At 40.5% G+C, this 13,210-nt stretch overlaps 1 protein-coding gene across 1 annotated transcript in view; it reads right to left on the bottom strand.

Annotated features, from left to right (window-relative positions):
- The window catches only part of BARX2 (BARX homeobox 2), a 33,800-nt gene extending 21,071 nt beyond the window's left edge, over window positions 1-12,729 (bottom strand). The window contains exon 1 of the mRNA XM_054292949.1: window positions 12,519-12,729. Within this exon, the coding sequence (XP_054148924.1) occupies window positions 12,519-12,729 (211 nt within the window). The remainder of the gene's footprint in view (window positions 1-12,518) is intronic.
- Between the last annotated feature and the right edge of the window lie 481 nt (window positions 12,730-13,210).

Genomic DNA, 13,210 nt, shown 5'->3' with positions numbered 1-13,210 from the left:
GCAAGTGACCCATGACTGGCTTTGGGGAAAACAAACATTTTGAGAAGACAAATTAATAGTCCACCGTATTTTAAATTACACTAAAGCTACATACCAGGTACTGGAAATGAACCCTTAACTTTCTTCTGGGTGGATTTTTCAGTTAATTAACATTGCAGCAATGGGTGGTGACAGCAATTCCATTATCATTTACTCCATATGTAAGAAATACTCAGCGAATGCTTCATAGGCATGACTGGTTCAGAGAAGAGTGGGATACATCCCAGCAAATCATCAGCAAGGAGTTAAAATCCAAAAATATCTTGAGTTAAAAGAGACTCACAAGGATCATCAAGTTCAACTCCCAGCCCTGCACAGGGCAAAATCACACCTGAAGTACTCAGAAATTCTGCATTGCCTCTACTTCCTAGAAGTAGAAGAACTGTCAGGAGTTTTCCCAAGGTATTTCTTCTAAAGGAAAGGTTTTCTTCAACTGAAGTCACCATCAAGACACTGTGATGAATGAAAGGCTTCTCAGTATCCTTCACTGCCAAAAGAATTTTCTATCCTGTAATCTACTGCAGGAAAGCATCACTTTTGTTTTGTGGGTGGAAGCTCAGAGATAAAAACCACGAGCAGGTGAGAGCTTTATTGATGGGTTTGCTTTTCCAAAGGAACCCCCAAAGGTGAGTTTGGTGCTGAGCCAAGGCTGTGCTGAGCAGTGTCTGTGAGGTGGGAACTGCAATGCTCAGGTTTTAAAAAGCTGCCAATTACAAGTTGTATCATGATTAATAGTGCTAATACTGAAAAGGGAGAAATAAGGCCTGGGTCACAGAAATCAGCTTTTTCAAACACATTAAAGCCAGAGTCACCAGCTGCCATCAAAGTGTCTCGTTGCTCTCCTGGCAGTGGTTTTGCTCTGTGACAGGGAAGAGAAGGAACAGTATTTTTCCTATTTTTCCATGGTTGAGTATGTGCCACAGAAGTCCTGTACTAAGGTTTATCACAGTTCTGTCCTTTTCTCCTGATTAAAACTGCTGGATGATTATAATTTTTCCCCTTCTCTGAAGGCCAAATTTCTATTTCATAGTTGCCAACTCAGTAGAATGTGACAGTGGGAGCAATTAATTGATCCTGCTATTAATAGAAAGCATGGAAAACAGAAAGGACAAAACAATTACAAAAACTGTGCGAGCACAAAAGAAAAGGAAATTATTTGCCAAACTGAGTTTTCCAGACCAAAGCCCAGCCCATGGAGCCAAGTACACAGCAGTAAGGCACTGCGGCACTCCCATGCCAGCTGGGCATGCAGTCAAATCCATCTTTTCCACTTCCACACATGTGCAGCACCTCCATCCTCCACAAAGAACCTCTCACAGAGCCAAAGCAATGTCATGCCATGAAAACCAGGATCAGGCCCTATCTTTAATTTTAGCACAACCGCCACAAAGACAGAGACCACGCCAGATCAATCCCACACCTGCAGACTTGGCATGGGCTGGGAGATCATCTGTGCAGAGCTGAATTTAGCTCACCCAGAGATGGGAATGATCCCAGTGCACAGACATTCCCTGCTGTCTGCACAGCTTGCCTTAACCCAAGGTTTTGATGGGATGGGACCTGGGATGTGGAGCTCTGACCTCCCAAGACAGGCAGACAAATGCAGGCCAGGAAACCTTACACCTGCAACTCAGAGCTGCTCCCTGGCTCTGCTGGAAAATGGACAAGGAAGAAAATTTCAGATGATAGATGAAAAGAATCAATCCTGAATGTATTAAAAATACATAAGTTGTCTTAAAGGAACCATGTGAATTACAATTTAAAAGATAATAATGATTTAAAAGATAATCTGCCCAATTTTGTGAAAAAGTGCCATACTTGAACTCATTTCTAAATCCTCCATTTTATCATGTAGATTATTTCTTTTTAAATAATATTTTGGATGCTGTAATTTGTTCAGCTGAGAAACAGATTAATACCCATAACCATTCCAGCTTTGGAATTTGGGATCAGCTCATGTAAAAGTTTCATTAATTTATGAGCTTACACAAGTAAGCTCTCAAAATCTTGACAATTAGATGAAACAGCAGTGGGATTTCTACAATCTCCTTTCAGTCTTCTTTGCTGCCTCTTCTGATGCAATCACTTCAGCAGCAAGTCTGTGATGGACAAATTCATTTACAGCACCAATGGCTGGGACATCTCTTCACAAGAGACAGGTGCTCTGGGAATTAGGCACCAGCCAAAGAGATCTCTGTCTCAGCCACAAGAAAAAGGGTTTTAATAGGGCTGTACAAATAAAATAAAATCAGTCGGGATTTCGTAAATGCTTTTGTTTTAATGTAATTTAAGTGCTGAACTACCTTACAGTAATGTGCTTTCAAATGTTTACAGTTAAGGCATAATTGAATTTGACTCATTCTGGCCCTGATCCAGCTACAATTTAATTGACTTCAGTGGGAGTTGGACTGGGCTCTAAGTAATTTTAACTAAAGTAATCCATCAATTGTTCCTCACCCACTTCATCAAACTCCTTCCTATCATTTATGATTGCTCTGTAATTTATTGCAACAAGGTGAAACCAACACTTTTAACTTCTGGCACGGATTCCTGACCCTCAATGGAGAATTTCACCATATGCAGCCACCTAAACCAGGCCTGTTTGAGGAAAGCCAAGAGCTCAACACAGCTGAGTCCCAAACCTCCTGGTAGTATCCACAGAAACCTCCAAATATCAGCTCCTCCATGGCTTAGTCACCACAGGAACAAAATAAACTGTTAGCAAAGCTGTCAAGAGGAGGCTTGGAACAAAACAGGCAGAAGGGTGAAGTGAATTGCATTCACAAACACTCACAAAAATTTTTTTTTTGCTAAAAAAATCCCATTTGCTTCGATCTTCTCATAATTTTTTTCTATCAATGATTACATTACTGTTTTCTATTATTTCTTTTCATATTTTTCCTCTTTGAGCCACAGGATGAAACACCATCCAGAGCACTAGGCCTTCCATGAGGCATATCATGTTATGTGCAACATACATAAAAAAGTACCAGTACTGATAATTTCATTTCAAAGATGACAGGTTAATCTGTCATAGAATACCCTGTTTAAGTAACCAGAAACATATAAGGCACATTTCTCTATCTTCTAAAAGAAAAGGACATGTTTTTATTAAGGCTTCAATCCTTCTGTTCTTACACAACACAGCTCTGGTTTTTAATGGATCAACATAGGCAGCTCTACGTTGGATGTGGCAATAGGCACCTGCACACTCAAAGGTACAGGAACTTGTTGCTTCAACATTAATTCTCAAGATGTCTATTAAAATTAAATTCAGATGAAATTCAATCCCTGTAAGGTGAAATAAATCCCAGTCCGGAAAAAAAAAACCAAACAAACAACTCACTGGCAGGAAACACAGCCATTAACTGCTCTGTGACTTGCAAAATAATCATTAAAAGAAATATCCAAAGGCAAATGGTGGCCAAGTATTTAAAGATGACTGACTGATTACATGGAAAACTCTCTTATTCTGACAAAAATCCAAAAAATTAATAGTAAGGTTATCCAAAATACAGGCCAAATATAAATACTTCCAATTCAACCCCTTCTCTGCAAGTCGTCCCATTGAAGTCAGACAATGAACTACATGAATAGAAACCACTGGCATGTAAAAAAATTTACAAGATAAGACCTGAACATACACATCCAAACACATTAGGGTCACTGAAAGGTTGTTGCTAGGAGAAGAAGACCATATATTTGCAAATTTTCTGTTATTGCATCTCCAAAGGGAATTGTAATGTTGTTGCATGGGAAGTTCTGGAAAACTGTTTTTTTCCTTTCATTAAAAAAAAAAAAAAGAAAAAAAAAGGTGTGATTTTTTGAAAGAGAGAAAATGAAAAAAAAAAAACCAGATTTGTCTCTTAAAGTTCTTTCAGATTCTGTGTCTTAGACAGAGCTTAAGTATTCTGGATGTGCTACCTGCAGTCCAAAGATTTTGAATATGAGTACAGAGGTCCATATTCAGAAAGATTTTTTTTTTAAGGACTGTTCTTCATCTTTCTCTTTAGTTACATAAATGGATCTCACCTGTTCCCAAACACCTGAAATATCTGCAGCTGGTATCTGGGTGTTGCTCTGAGCTGTGTTCTGGCCAAGAATTTCCTCTCATGCATGTAAAGGTGCATGAGAAGAAAAGAGAAAATACTGGAAAATTGAAAATATTACATATTACTGTCTTAGCCAGGTCCTAATACCAAACCTCTGTATTTTTAAAGATGCCATTCAAATGTAACTTTGGGAATGCTGGGCTAGAAATCTCTCAGCTAAATTCTCCCACAATCCTGGGAACCCAAGAAATAATGGTTAACACCAGACTTCTACTGCTCAGCTCCCATTAGCTTGTCCTTGTGATCCTATTCTATTACAGACTTTACACAAATCTCACTTGTATGAGATCAAAAAATAGGTCCCAAATTTTCCAAGGAAGTGTTGCTTCCTAGCAAGTGAAGCTCTTGAAAATGTTCTGGGTTCTGCAATCTAGCTGGACTAATTCTAACATAAGAATGACTCAAAAGGTTTGGTTTTAACTTTCTCTCCTTGAAAAATAAATAAAATTTTGCAATACTGAGAGTAACTTCATTGTTTTGCCAAATGTCTCGTAAAAAGAAAGTGCTATAAAGTTTTGCTTCAGCCTTTAGAATATAAGTTTTCAGTATTTTATTCCTGATCGAGTATTTTCTCTGATCTGATCTTACACATACACATACTTTTTAAACCTCTCCATTGTCAAGCTAAATTTATAACATTTTCTTTGTTCTGAACTGAAAAAGACACATAATGATTATTTCTTCAATCTACCAATAATCCAAAAGATCAATTTTTCTGACTTCTCCTATTTTCACTTGGATATGATGAGATTTTGTACATAGCCTGCAAATGCAAACCCAGGTTTCCAGCGGCTCCAAGCAGGGCTGCAGTCACTTCTAACACTGGACAGCTTACCAAGGGCTGAGCAGAAGAAACAGATCATCAGAATGAAGTAATTAAATCCTCTGAGCAATCAGAGCAGAACCTTTCTCCAGCCCAGCAGTTTTTTTAGAAAAAACTTACGCCACTGTATTGAGCAAGTGCCTCCAGAGCTCAGCTCCTGACTCAACCATCAGTTGTGGCTCTGCCATCCACTGCATTCCATGCAAATGTGCCTTCCCCACAGGCCTGCACCGAGGGCATGGAAGTGACTTTGAACTGGAAAGGCACAAATTTGGTTCCATCACCCAAACCTGCTCACAACATCCCTATCAGCAGAAAATCCATCCTGGAGGTGGATCAACGCCCCAATCCACACATTGCCAGAGCTGTGATCTGGGGAGCTGTCTGTCACTGCACCCAAATGGCAGAGAAATGCACTGCTCAACACAACAGGAGAAAAAATACAAAGTGTCCTCAGTCACTGCCCTGCTCTGCTCCGCAAGCCTGGTGGAGTGACAGGAGCTCCACACAACACGCCAGCTCCAAACAGTCTCGGCTCCTCTTCCTCACCTTCCCCAGTGAGGATTTTTGCCCCTGTTCATGCCCAGCTTGTCCTGAAGGCAGCAATGCTGAGCATCATTGGCTCTACAGGATGAGATGGTCTTTTCCTGCATTCTACAGAAGCAAGTTAAATAAAAGTCCTCAAAATAATTATGGCACTCAGTCTGCACTGTGCAGTCTCCATGAGCAGCGGCCAAATTGAGGACACTTAATGAAAGTGCTACATTTAAACTCAACTCACTGTGCAGATGGATTTAAACTGTGCTTCAGTGCCAGCTGAGAGGCTTTAGAAAATGAGGCGTAGGTGTCAATTTTCCCAGTGGAATCCCAGATTCATTAATGCCTCCTATTATAGCATTCCTCCACAATGCTTATTCATGCCCAACCACAACCACAATGCTGATTACTTGCCACAATAGGTTTTATTGCAATCACTGGGGTGTGATCTTCTGGTTTGTTCACTGTAGTTTTGCATTCATGAAATCCTTTTATTCGGTATTTACAGTACCGAGATAAGAAAGTAAAAGTCAGTCTTTTTTACAGATATTTCAATATCTAGCACTGAAATTTCTTTAGAGGCAGATTTCTCTGCTCAGTCCTGAGATCTGCTTTCAAATCCAGATTTGAATCTGGGTTTCCTTCTGAAATGCCACATCTAGTACTGCATATAATCCAACAGAAAAAAATAACAGGCATTTCTCCAAGTATCCATTTATCATCACCCAGCTCATTATTATTATTATCCCCCATATGCCACTTTTGGGTATTTCTGAACTAGATTTTCTGCTAAAGACATCAAAACACTTAAAACCCAAGATGGTCACCCTGAAAAACACTAGGCTCCTTGAAATTAACTGCTGTGCCCAGTCTACAGCACTTACAGAGGAATCCACTTTCAGTTCATAGGTTTGTTTCATTTACCTCAGTTGATAAAGTGCTCCTCATCTACAGACAGGCTTTCCCTTGTAGGGTTAAAATATACAGGGAATTTTGGAGAATTTGAGAAAACTCAGACTTTCCCAATGTTGCAGCTGAATAAATCCCGCTACAGGAGCAGGGACACAGTCCTGACAGGAAATCCTGACTTTTCTGGGTTTTCAGAGGAATGCTCAGAGACAGCAGCGTAACTGTGACTGCATCTTCTGCCATTTCTAGGCAGAAATGTTATCTCTGAACTATCTTATATCTATTAAAAATACTCAATAGCTTCACAAAAACGGGATCAAAGACATCTATAGAGGAAGCACTTTGTATTTCTCAGGATTAATAGAATTCCTTTCTATTTTTGCCTTTACTTTTTGCTACTCAAATATAGAATTTTATTGATTTTTGTAAGCTAAACCAAATAAATACTGGCAGTTTTCAAAGTATCTTTTTTTATTATTCATATGTTATTACAAATAATCAGCAAAAATCCCAAACAGTCTTGGCAACAATGCCGATTTTCACACAGAAGCATTTTCAGCTTTGCAATTTAGGCTGGCACCTCTTGTATAAACACACAGATTCATTTTGGCCTGCTTCCCTCAACATTTTGGGACACAGGTTTTTCCTGGGCTCAGGAGCCATTTATGGCATGTGGATCTCCTGAGCACTCACTGCACCCAGCCCAGAAGGAAAACTCTTTCTGAGGCCGTGCGCTGTTGCCTGGGATGCCGCGGCTTTCCCGGCACAGCCCGGGGATGACAATCCAAGCCCAGTGCAGATGCCAGGCTCGGGGAATGTGGGACGAGGCCAAGGGAGCCTGGCAGAAGGTGCCCACCGCTCCACATCAGCTTTATTCAACAGGATTTACCCAGCTGTCATGTTCCAGGCTGGGAGCACGATGAATGGACGGCATTTCATCTCTCCCCACGCTGGAACACACGCACAACATGGATTCCCTTTTCCTTTCCCCAGTGTTTTGCTTTCCCCCAGGAATTCCATAACAAAATCTGTCCAATGTAAAGGAAAAGATTCAGCAGGCATTTGAGCAACAGAAATGGATTCCACCCCAATTTTAAGTTACTTCCCACAGCAAAATCAAGCCTTGCCTGTATCACGGCCTTTTAAAAGACAATCAGAAGGAATCTTTTGTTGTGCGTTTGAACATAAAAACTGAGCTATTTCAATCCACAATAAATCTACTTTCTCACCATGGTTTCCTAAAAAGTCTGAGGAGGTAAGGTGAGGACCAGAAGAACAAAACCTCATAGTTTGTCTCCAAAACAATGATTCCCCAAAGGCCCCAGCGGCTGCAGGTACCGCTGAATTTAATCAAGAAAACATCATTTATATGAGGAAAACAACAGTTCAAAAGACCCCTTTGGAAATAACCAGCTTCCAAGTTCATCCTAAGATAAAACAACAGAGGACAGACATGGAACTGGAAGAGAAGAATTCAAGATTTGAACAATTCTATATTAGACACTTGCATACATTAAAATCCCAACCACACAAATCCTGAATGTTTTGAAGTTAAAAAAAAACCCAACAAACTCAAACAAACCAAAAAATCTGATCACCAAACTAAAAATCCCAACAATTATTTCAAAAGAGAGAGTAATAATAATTATTAATGTTCTTTACAGGAGACTTTTTGCACAGAGCAGCAAGAAGAGAAGAAAATTTTCAAAAAAGCAAAAAAACAAGTGGAGAAACTTAAGATTGCATGCGCTTCTGAAGTTACGGCGCTTTAAAATGTACATATAACAGTAGAATCCTCTTCAGCAAAACTCCCCTAAAACATGGGCGAATATTTTATATCTTATATCTTTATATCAATTCTCTCATAAAATAAACAGAGCCACACTGATCCAAGATATATTTTTACCTTGCAAGGTGTTGTTCTGGTATAGCAATTAAAGAGAAATCAGCACAGCCCTACCTGAGACATGGACTAGTAAAAAACCTTGGCATAGACATAAATTACTCTGCTGCTCATTAGGATTTAAATTATAAACCACTAAGATACATTCAAATTTGAGGTTTTTTTAATGAGCTGGAATGGGGCCTGGTACAAATGAATACACATCACAGACAATTAACAATTTGTATTACCAACTTTGCTGAAATAACTGAACTCTGCAATTGAAAACAACATGATTCTTTCTAATCCAGCCACCTCAATTCATTTGGAGAGTTTAAAAAGGCCATCCAAGACCGATATTACTGATTACCCACACACAATGTCACAAATTCCACTAAGACCAGGGATTGCACACTACTCTCCTCCAAGCCCCAGCCTAGTTTTCATTTTCAAACTATTTTAGTTTCTTTGATAAATAAGTAGCTTTTCTAATTTCACCTTGTAACACTGCACACTGACAGTGTCCTTTGATTCTTTACCATGCCCAAAACTACCGATAAGGCAACTGGATTCTAAATCTATCACTAAACCAGCATAATACAAATAGAGGAAACAAATTAGAATTGGAGCAGGCTTGCCTACAAATATTTTTAATTGAAAAATTAAATTCTAAATGCAATTTGAAACTTGGTTCCTATAGGACTCTGCTCAGTGAAAAAGCAACCGTTAGCAATCACCATAACAAACCAAGCATACGAAGAGTATCATTATTTATACAACTTAATCAATGGTGACATAATACGAAAAGCCAATAAAAATATAAGTATCATGAAACAAGTGAAATATCATTTTCCCTCAGCCATCACAGCCCAAAAAGTCTTAAAGCAAAGTGGCATTAATCACCATCTGAAAATATTTCTAGTCTTTAAAATTTTAATCATAATGGCTCTGAACCCAGACTAGCATTTTGGTACAGATTTGGTACTGGTTTAGCCTTGTTTTTTTGGCTCAATAAACAAAAATACATGTTCATATATCAAATTTTAAACTAATGATGGAACATTTTCACAGGGAATTGCAGTTTTCTTTAAAAAAAAAATAAATTTGAAGCTGTCTTCAATGGGAATCTCGCCGGCGACATTGCATTAGACCAGCGACATTGCATTAGCTTTGTGCTAGACCTCAGAAATGCTCCTCACAACTAAAATGTCAATCTTCGACCTCAAGATTCACCAGAAGAGTCCCAAATGCTTCTTCCACCACCTTCTGCCTCTACTTGACAAATCTGTTTTATTCCAATTCAGACGCACTCAGTTAAATATTCAGCAATGCATTAGAGCCAAAAGAAAAACTCTTTTCTATTGGGCTAGAAAAGTTTTCTGATCTCTCTTCGCTTAACTGGGGATGTTGTTGAACACACACACTGCACAAGTACAACATCTTATGTCTTTCAGCTCCAAATAAATTATAAAGGCATATCAGCCTTCTCCGACTTCACCCAAGATGAAAGAAATATAAACTCTTTAGCCCATGAAAACGTCTCAAACCCTGACTCCTGCCTTGAGAAAAGCCACTGAGGAGATGTTCAGCTGGAGTAACTCATTACTCATCACTCCATCAGTTTCAAACACTCCCAAGTCCAAGCTATGATGGTACAGTAACAAATCTGTGTGGTTTAGGTTAAGACGCATTTTCTTAGATGATGAAGAGACTAAGTGCTCCCTCCCTTCCTGATTAACTCCGGAGGCAAAGGAAACTCAGGCAGTAAGTTAAATGCCACACAGTATTTCTATAGTGCTATATTTCTGCAGCCTTTAGCTCCCAAGTAGTTTGGGAGGAGTTTTTTAGTTTATTTTCACTCTGTGTGTGTGTCTTTGTGGGTTTGGTTTTTCACTTTATTTTAGTTTAGTTACAGATTTATACTGGGTACTTTTAAAATTCTTTCACATTTCGATGTCTTTTGTGGTATTGTCCATTTCTTAGCCAACAGTTTCCTTTCATAAAAAAAAATTCCCATTGCCTAATACACATAAGACTTGAATTATGCCTATACACCTTAGAATCTGACAGTTTGGAATTGTGGACTTGATAGTAGTTTCCCCTGTGATTTTAATTCCACAAGCAAATCTCTCTCTGTGCTTCACAAATGCTGCAATTCCATACAGCTTAGTCCAACAGAAGTAGATATTCACAACCCGGACTGACATAGGGACAGGCCAGAGCTTGGGCTAGAAACACAACCTTGAGGGCTAATTCATTAAAGATTCCAGGCACAAAGGGAAATAAGTCTTTAATTGAAGAGTAACCACAAGAGACTCACTAGCATCACCCTCAATCCACTGCTGAATCATATGAGGATTATTAATGATTATTTACTGAATATACATCACCCTTGCAAAGACAATGCCAGCTATACTTGACCCAGAACTCTGTATTTAAAAAAATTTCCTTTTTTTTTCCATGGGGGGTGGTGGGAGTCACACCAGCTGCTAGGAAGCACCTCACCCATCCAAAATCCCGAGGATTTATTAGGTGACATTCAGACCGTAATTTTTATGCCGAGGTAATTGTACATGCTTCTGGACACTGATAATATCGAGGTTAATATTGCTTTTGGATGCTAAAGGAACTTTCTTTTCTAATTCTTCCTCTTTCTGTGCAGAAAGAGAGAAAAGCCAAGAGGCTTGGTGTCCTTACCCTGGTGGATTGAGGTCTGCAGGCAGAATCAGGCGCTCCGTGCGTCACTGCCACACACCAAACCCCTTCAGGACGTTTTGGCCAAGCACGGAATTTCACTAGGCAGTAGTGAGGGATCAGCTCTCAAAAATTCCCTTGTCAGCAATATCTTGATTAACAACTAGTTCTTATATAAAATATGTCAGCAATTAGTTAGGGAAGGCAAGGGATGTCACGCACAAATCGGCTGGAAGAAATAAATGTTGACGGAGGATCAAATTGTCCATGCAACTTCTTCCCAAAAGCTGGTCATCATGGGTCTTAATTCTGATCCAGCCTCCTAATCCCTTCTGGATCTTTAATAACTAGTATTTACAAAATAAATATTGAGGTTGAAGGAAGACTTATGCTTGGAGCAAGGATTTACTCTACTTGTCAAACTCTTATGGTACGCTAACAGCAAGTTTTGTATCAGCACAGCTCTGCTAAGAGCTGAAAAGATCCTTCTTATTTATATTCAGCAATAAAAAAATCTCAAACTAAACCAGCAAACCTAAGCCAAAGGACAGGCATTGAGGTTTTAAACACAACCTAATACAAGGGCAAAATGAACATTTCCAGCAAAGAGAAAGAGGAAAAATGTAATTCTATGACCTTGAAATAGGCATTATTTTTATTGGTAATTAGTCCTTTACAAATATTTTTCAATATATAAGATTTTTGAAGAATGAGTTTTTAAATTGCAGTTTCATCACCTCATTTCTCTTGACACATTATGTGTCACCATTGGAAGTATGGCCTTATGGGAAGAACAGAAATCTGGAAAACTGCCTGCTTCACCAGAAAAAGGGATGTTTAAAAATATTTTTTAAAATCTGGAATGCATTCTAAAAATACTGTTTTTACTTTTAATGTGGATTTTTAAACGACCACATTAGACCAGTCTGCTTGTGAAATTTTATAATGCCCATGGTCAAGACTTGATTGCTCATTGTGCTGCCTGTGCAGGGCAGAGCCGTTTGTGCGTATTTATTTGTGGTGTCGGCAAAATCTTTACAAGTATTTTCCCATATTTGATGTTAAGAAATAACCTATGTTCTTTCAAAGAAAAAGAAAAATTAGGGTAGAAAAACTGTGCTTCTATGGATTTTTTTTCCTTTTCAGAATATTTCTATTAATTTCTTTGTACTCACACAGACATATAAAAAAACACTGGCGGTTTCAACGTGCATAAGATGAAGGACGATTTCTACAGGACTCATTAGCACTGATATATTGGCTCCAATGCATACCCCGGATTGGGCCGAACCCCACCAATACACACTGAGAGTAACTAAAAAGCGATAATAACTAACTGATAGCTGATAGTTACTGTAGTAACTAACAACGATCCCAGCGCTGCAAAGCCAGGGAGTGGGGATGGAGTGTGGAAGCCGGGTTTCGCTCCGGCAGGGTTTGGGGGCCGCAGGGGGAGATGCAGAGGCGCTCGCTGCGAGCCGCGGCTCCGCGCCCGCCGCATCCCCGCTGCCGTCACGCTTACCGGCGCAGGAGTGCAGCGGCTTGGGCCGGACCAGGAGCGACGGGCACACGGAGTACAGGGAAAGTTTCTCGAAGTAGTCGCAGGTCTCCTTGGAGAGGATCTCGTCGATCATGAAGGTCTTGTAGCGCCTCCTGCCTGCCTTGGGCCGGCCGGCCGCGGGCAGCCGCGCCGGGGGCTGCGGGCCGGGCTGGGGCTGGGGCTGACCGTGCATGGCGGGACCCCTGCGGGGCGGCCAGAGCCGCGCCCGGCTCGCATGGGCGCCCGGCTCGCCGAGCCTGTCCCCGAGCGTGTCCCCGAGCGTGTCCCCGAGCCTGTCCCCGCTGTGGCCACGCTGTCCCCGCCGCTCGGGCCGCGCTGCGCGGCGCCGGCTCCCCGCTATATAAAGCCGCCGATAAGCATCTCTCCCATCGCTCCGCGGCCTTTTTAGGAGGCTCGGGCTGTCAATCAGGGCGCCCGCTGCTCCCCGCCAGCACCATTGTTACCCTGCGCCGCGCTGGGAGGATCCGCCGCTCCTCTCCCCTCCCTGCTCGCTATTTTAAGATACTGGGGTGTGTGGCTTTTTTTTTTTTCCCCTCCGTTTTTCTTTTTTTTTTCTTCTTCTTTTTCTTTTTTTTTTTTTTTTTTTTCTTTTCCTTTTCTTTTTTTCTTCTCCCCCTCCTCCTCTTCTCTGGATTGTAATTATCTACAGAAGT

The sequence above is a fragment of the Melozone crissalis genome, unplaced genomic scaffold (assembly GCF_028551555.1).
Source record: "Melozone crissalis strain CALT ecotype California unplaced genomic scaffold, PUWL_Pcris_2 ptg000120l_1, whole genome shotgun sequence".
NCBI lineage: Eukaryota > Metazoa > Chordata > Aves > Passeriformes > Passerellidae > Melozone > Melozone crissalis.
Note: the sequence above shows the minus strand (reverse complement) of the source record. Positions and strands in the feature narration are given on the sequence as shown.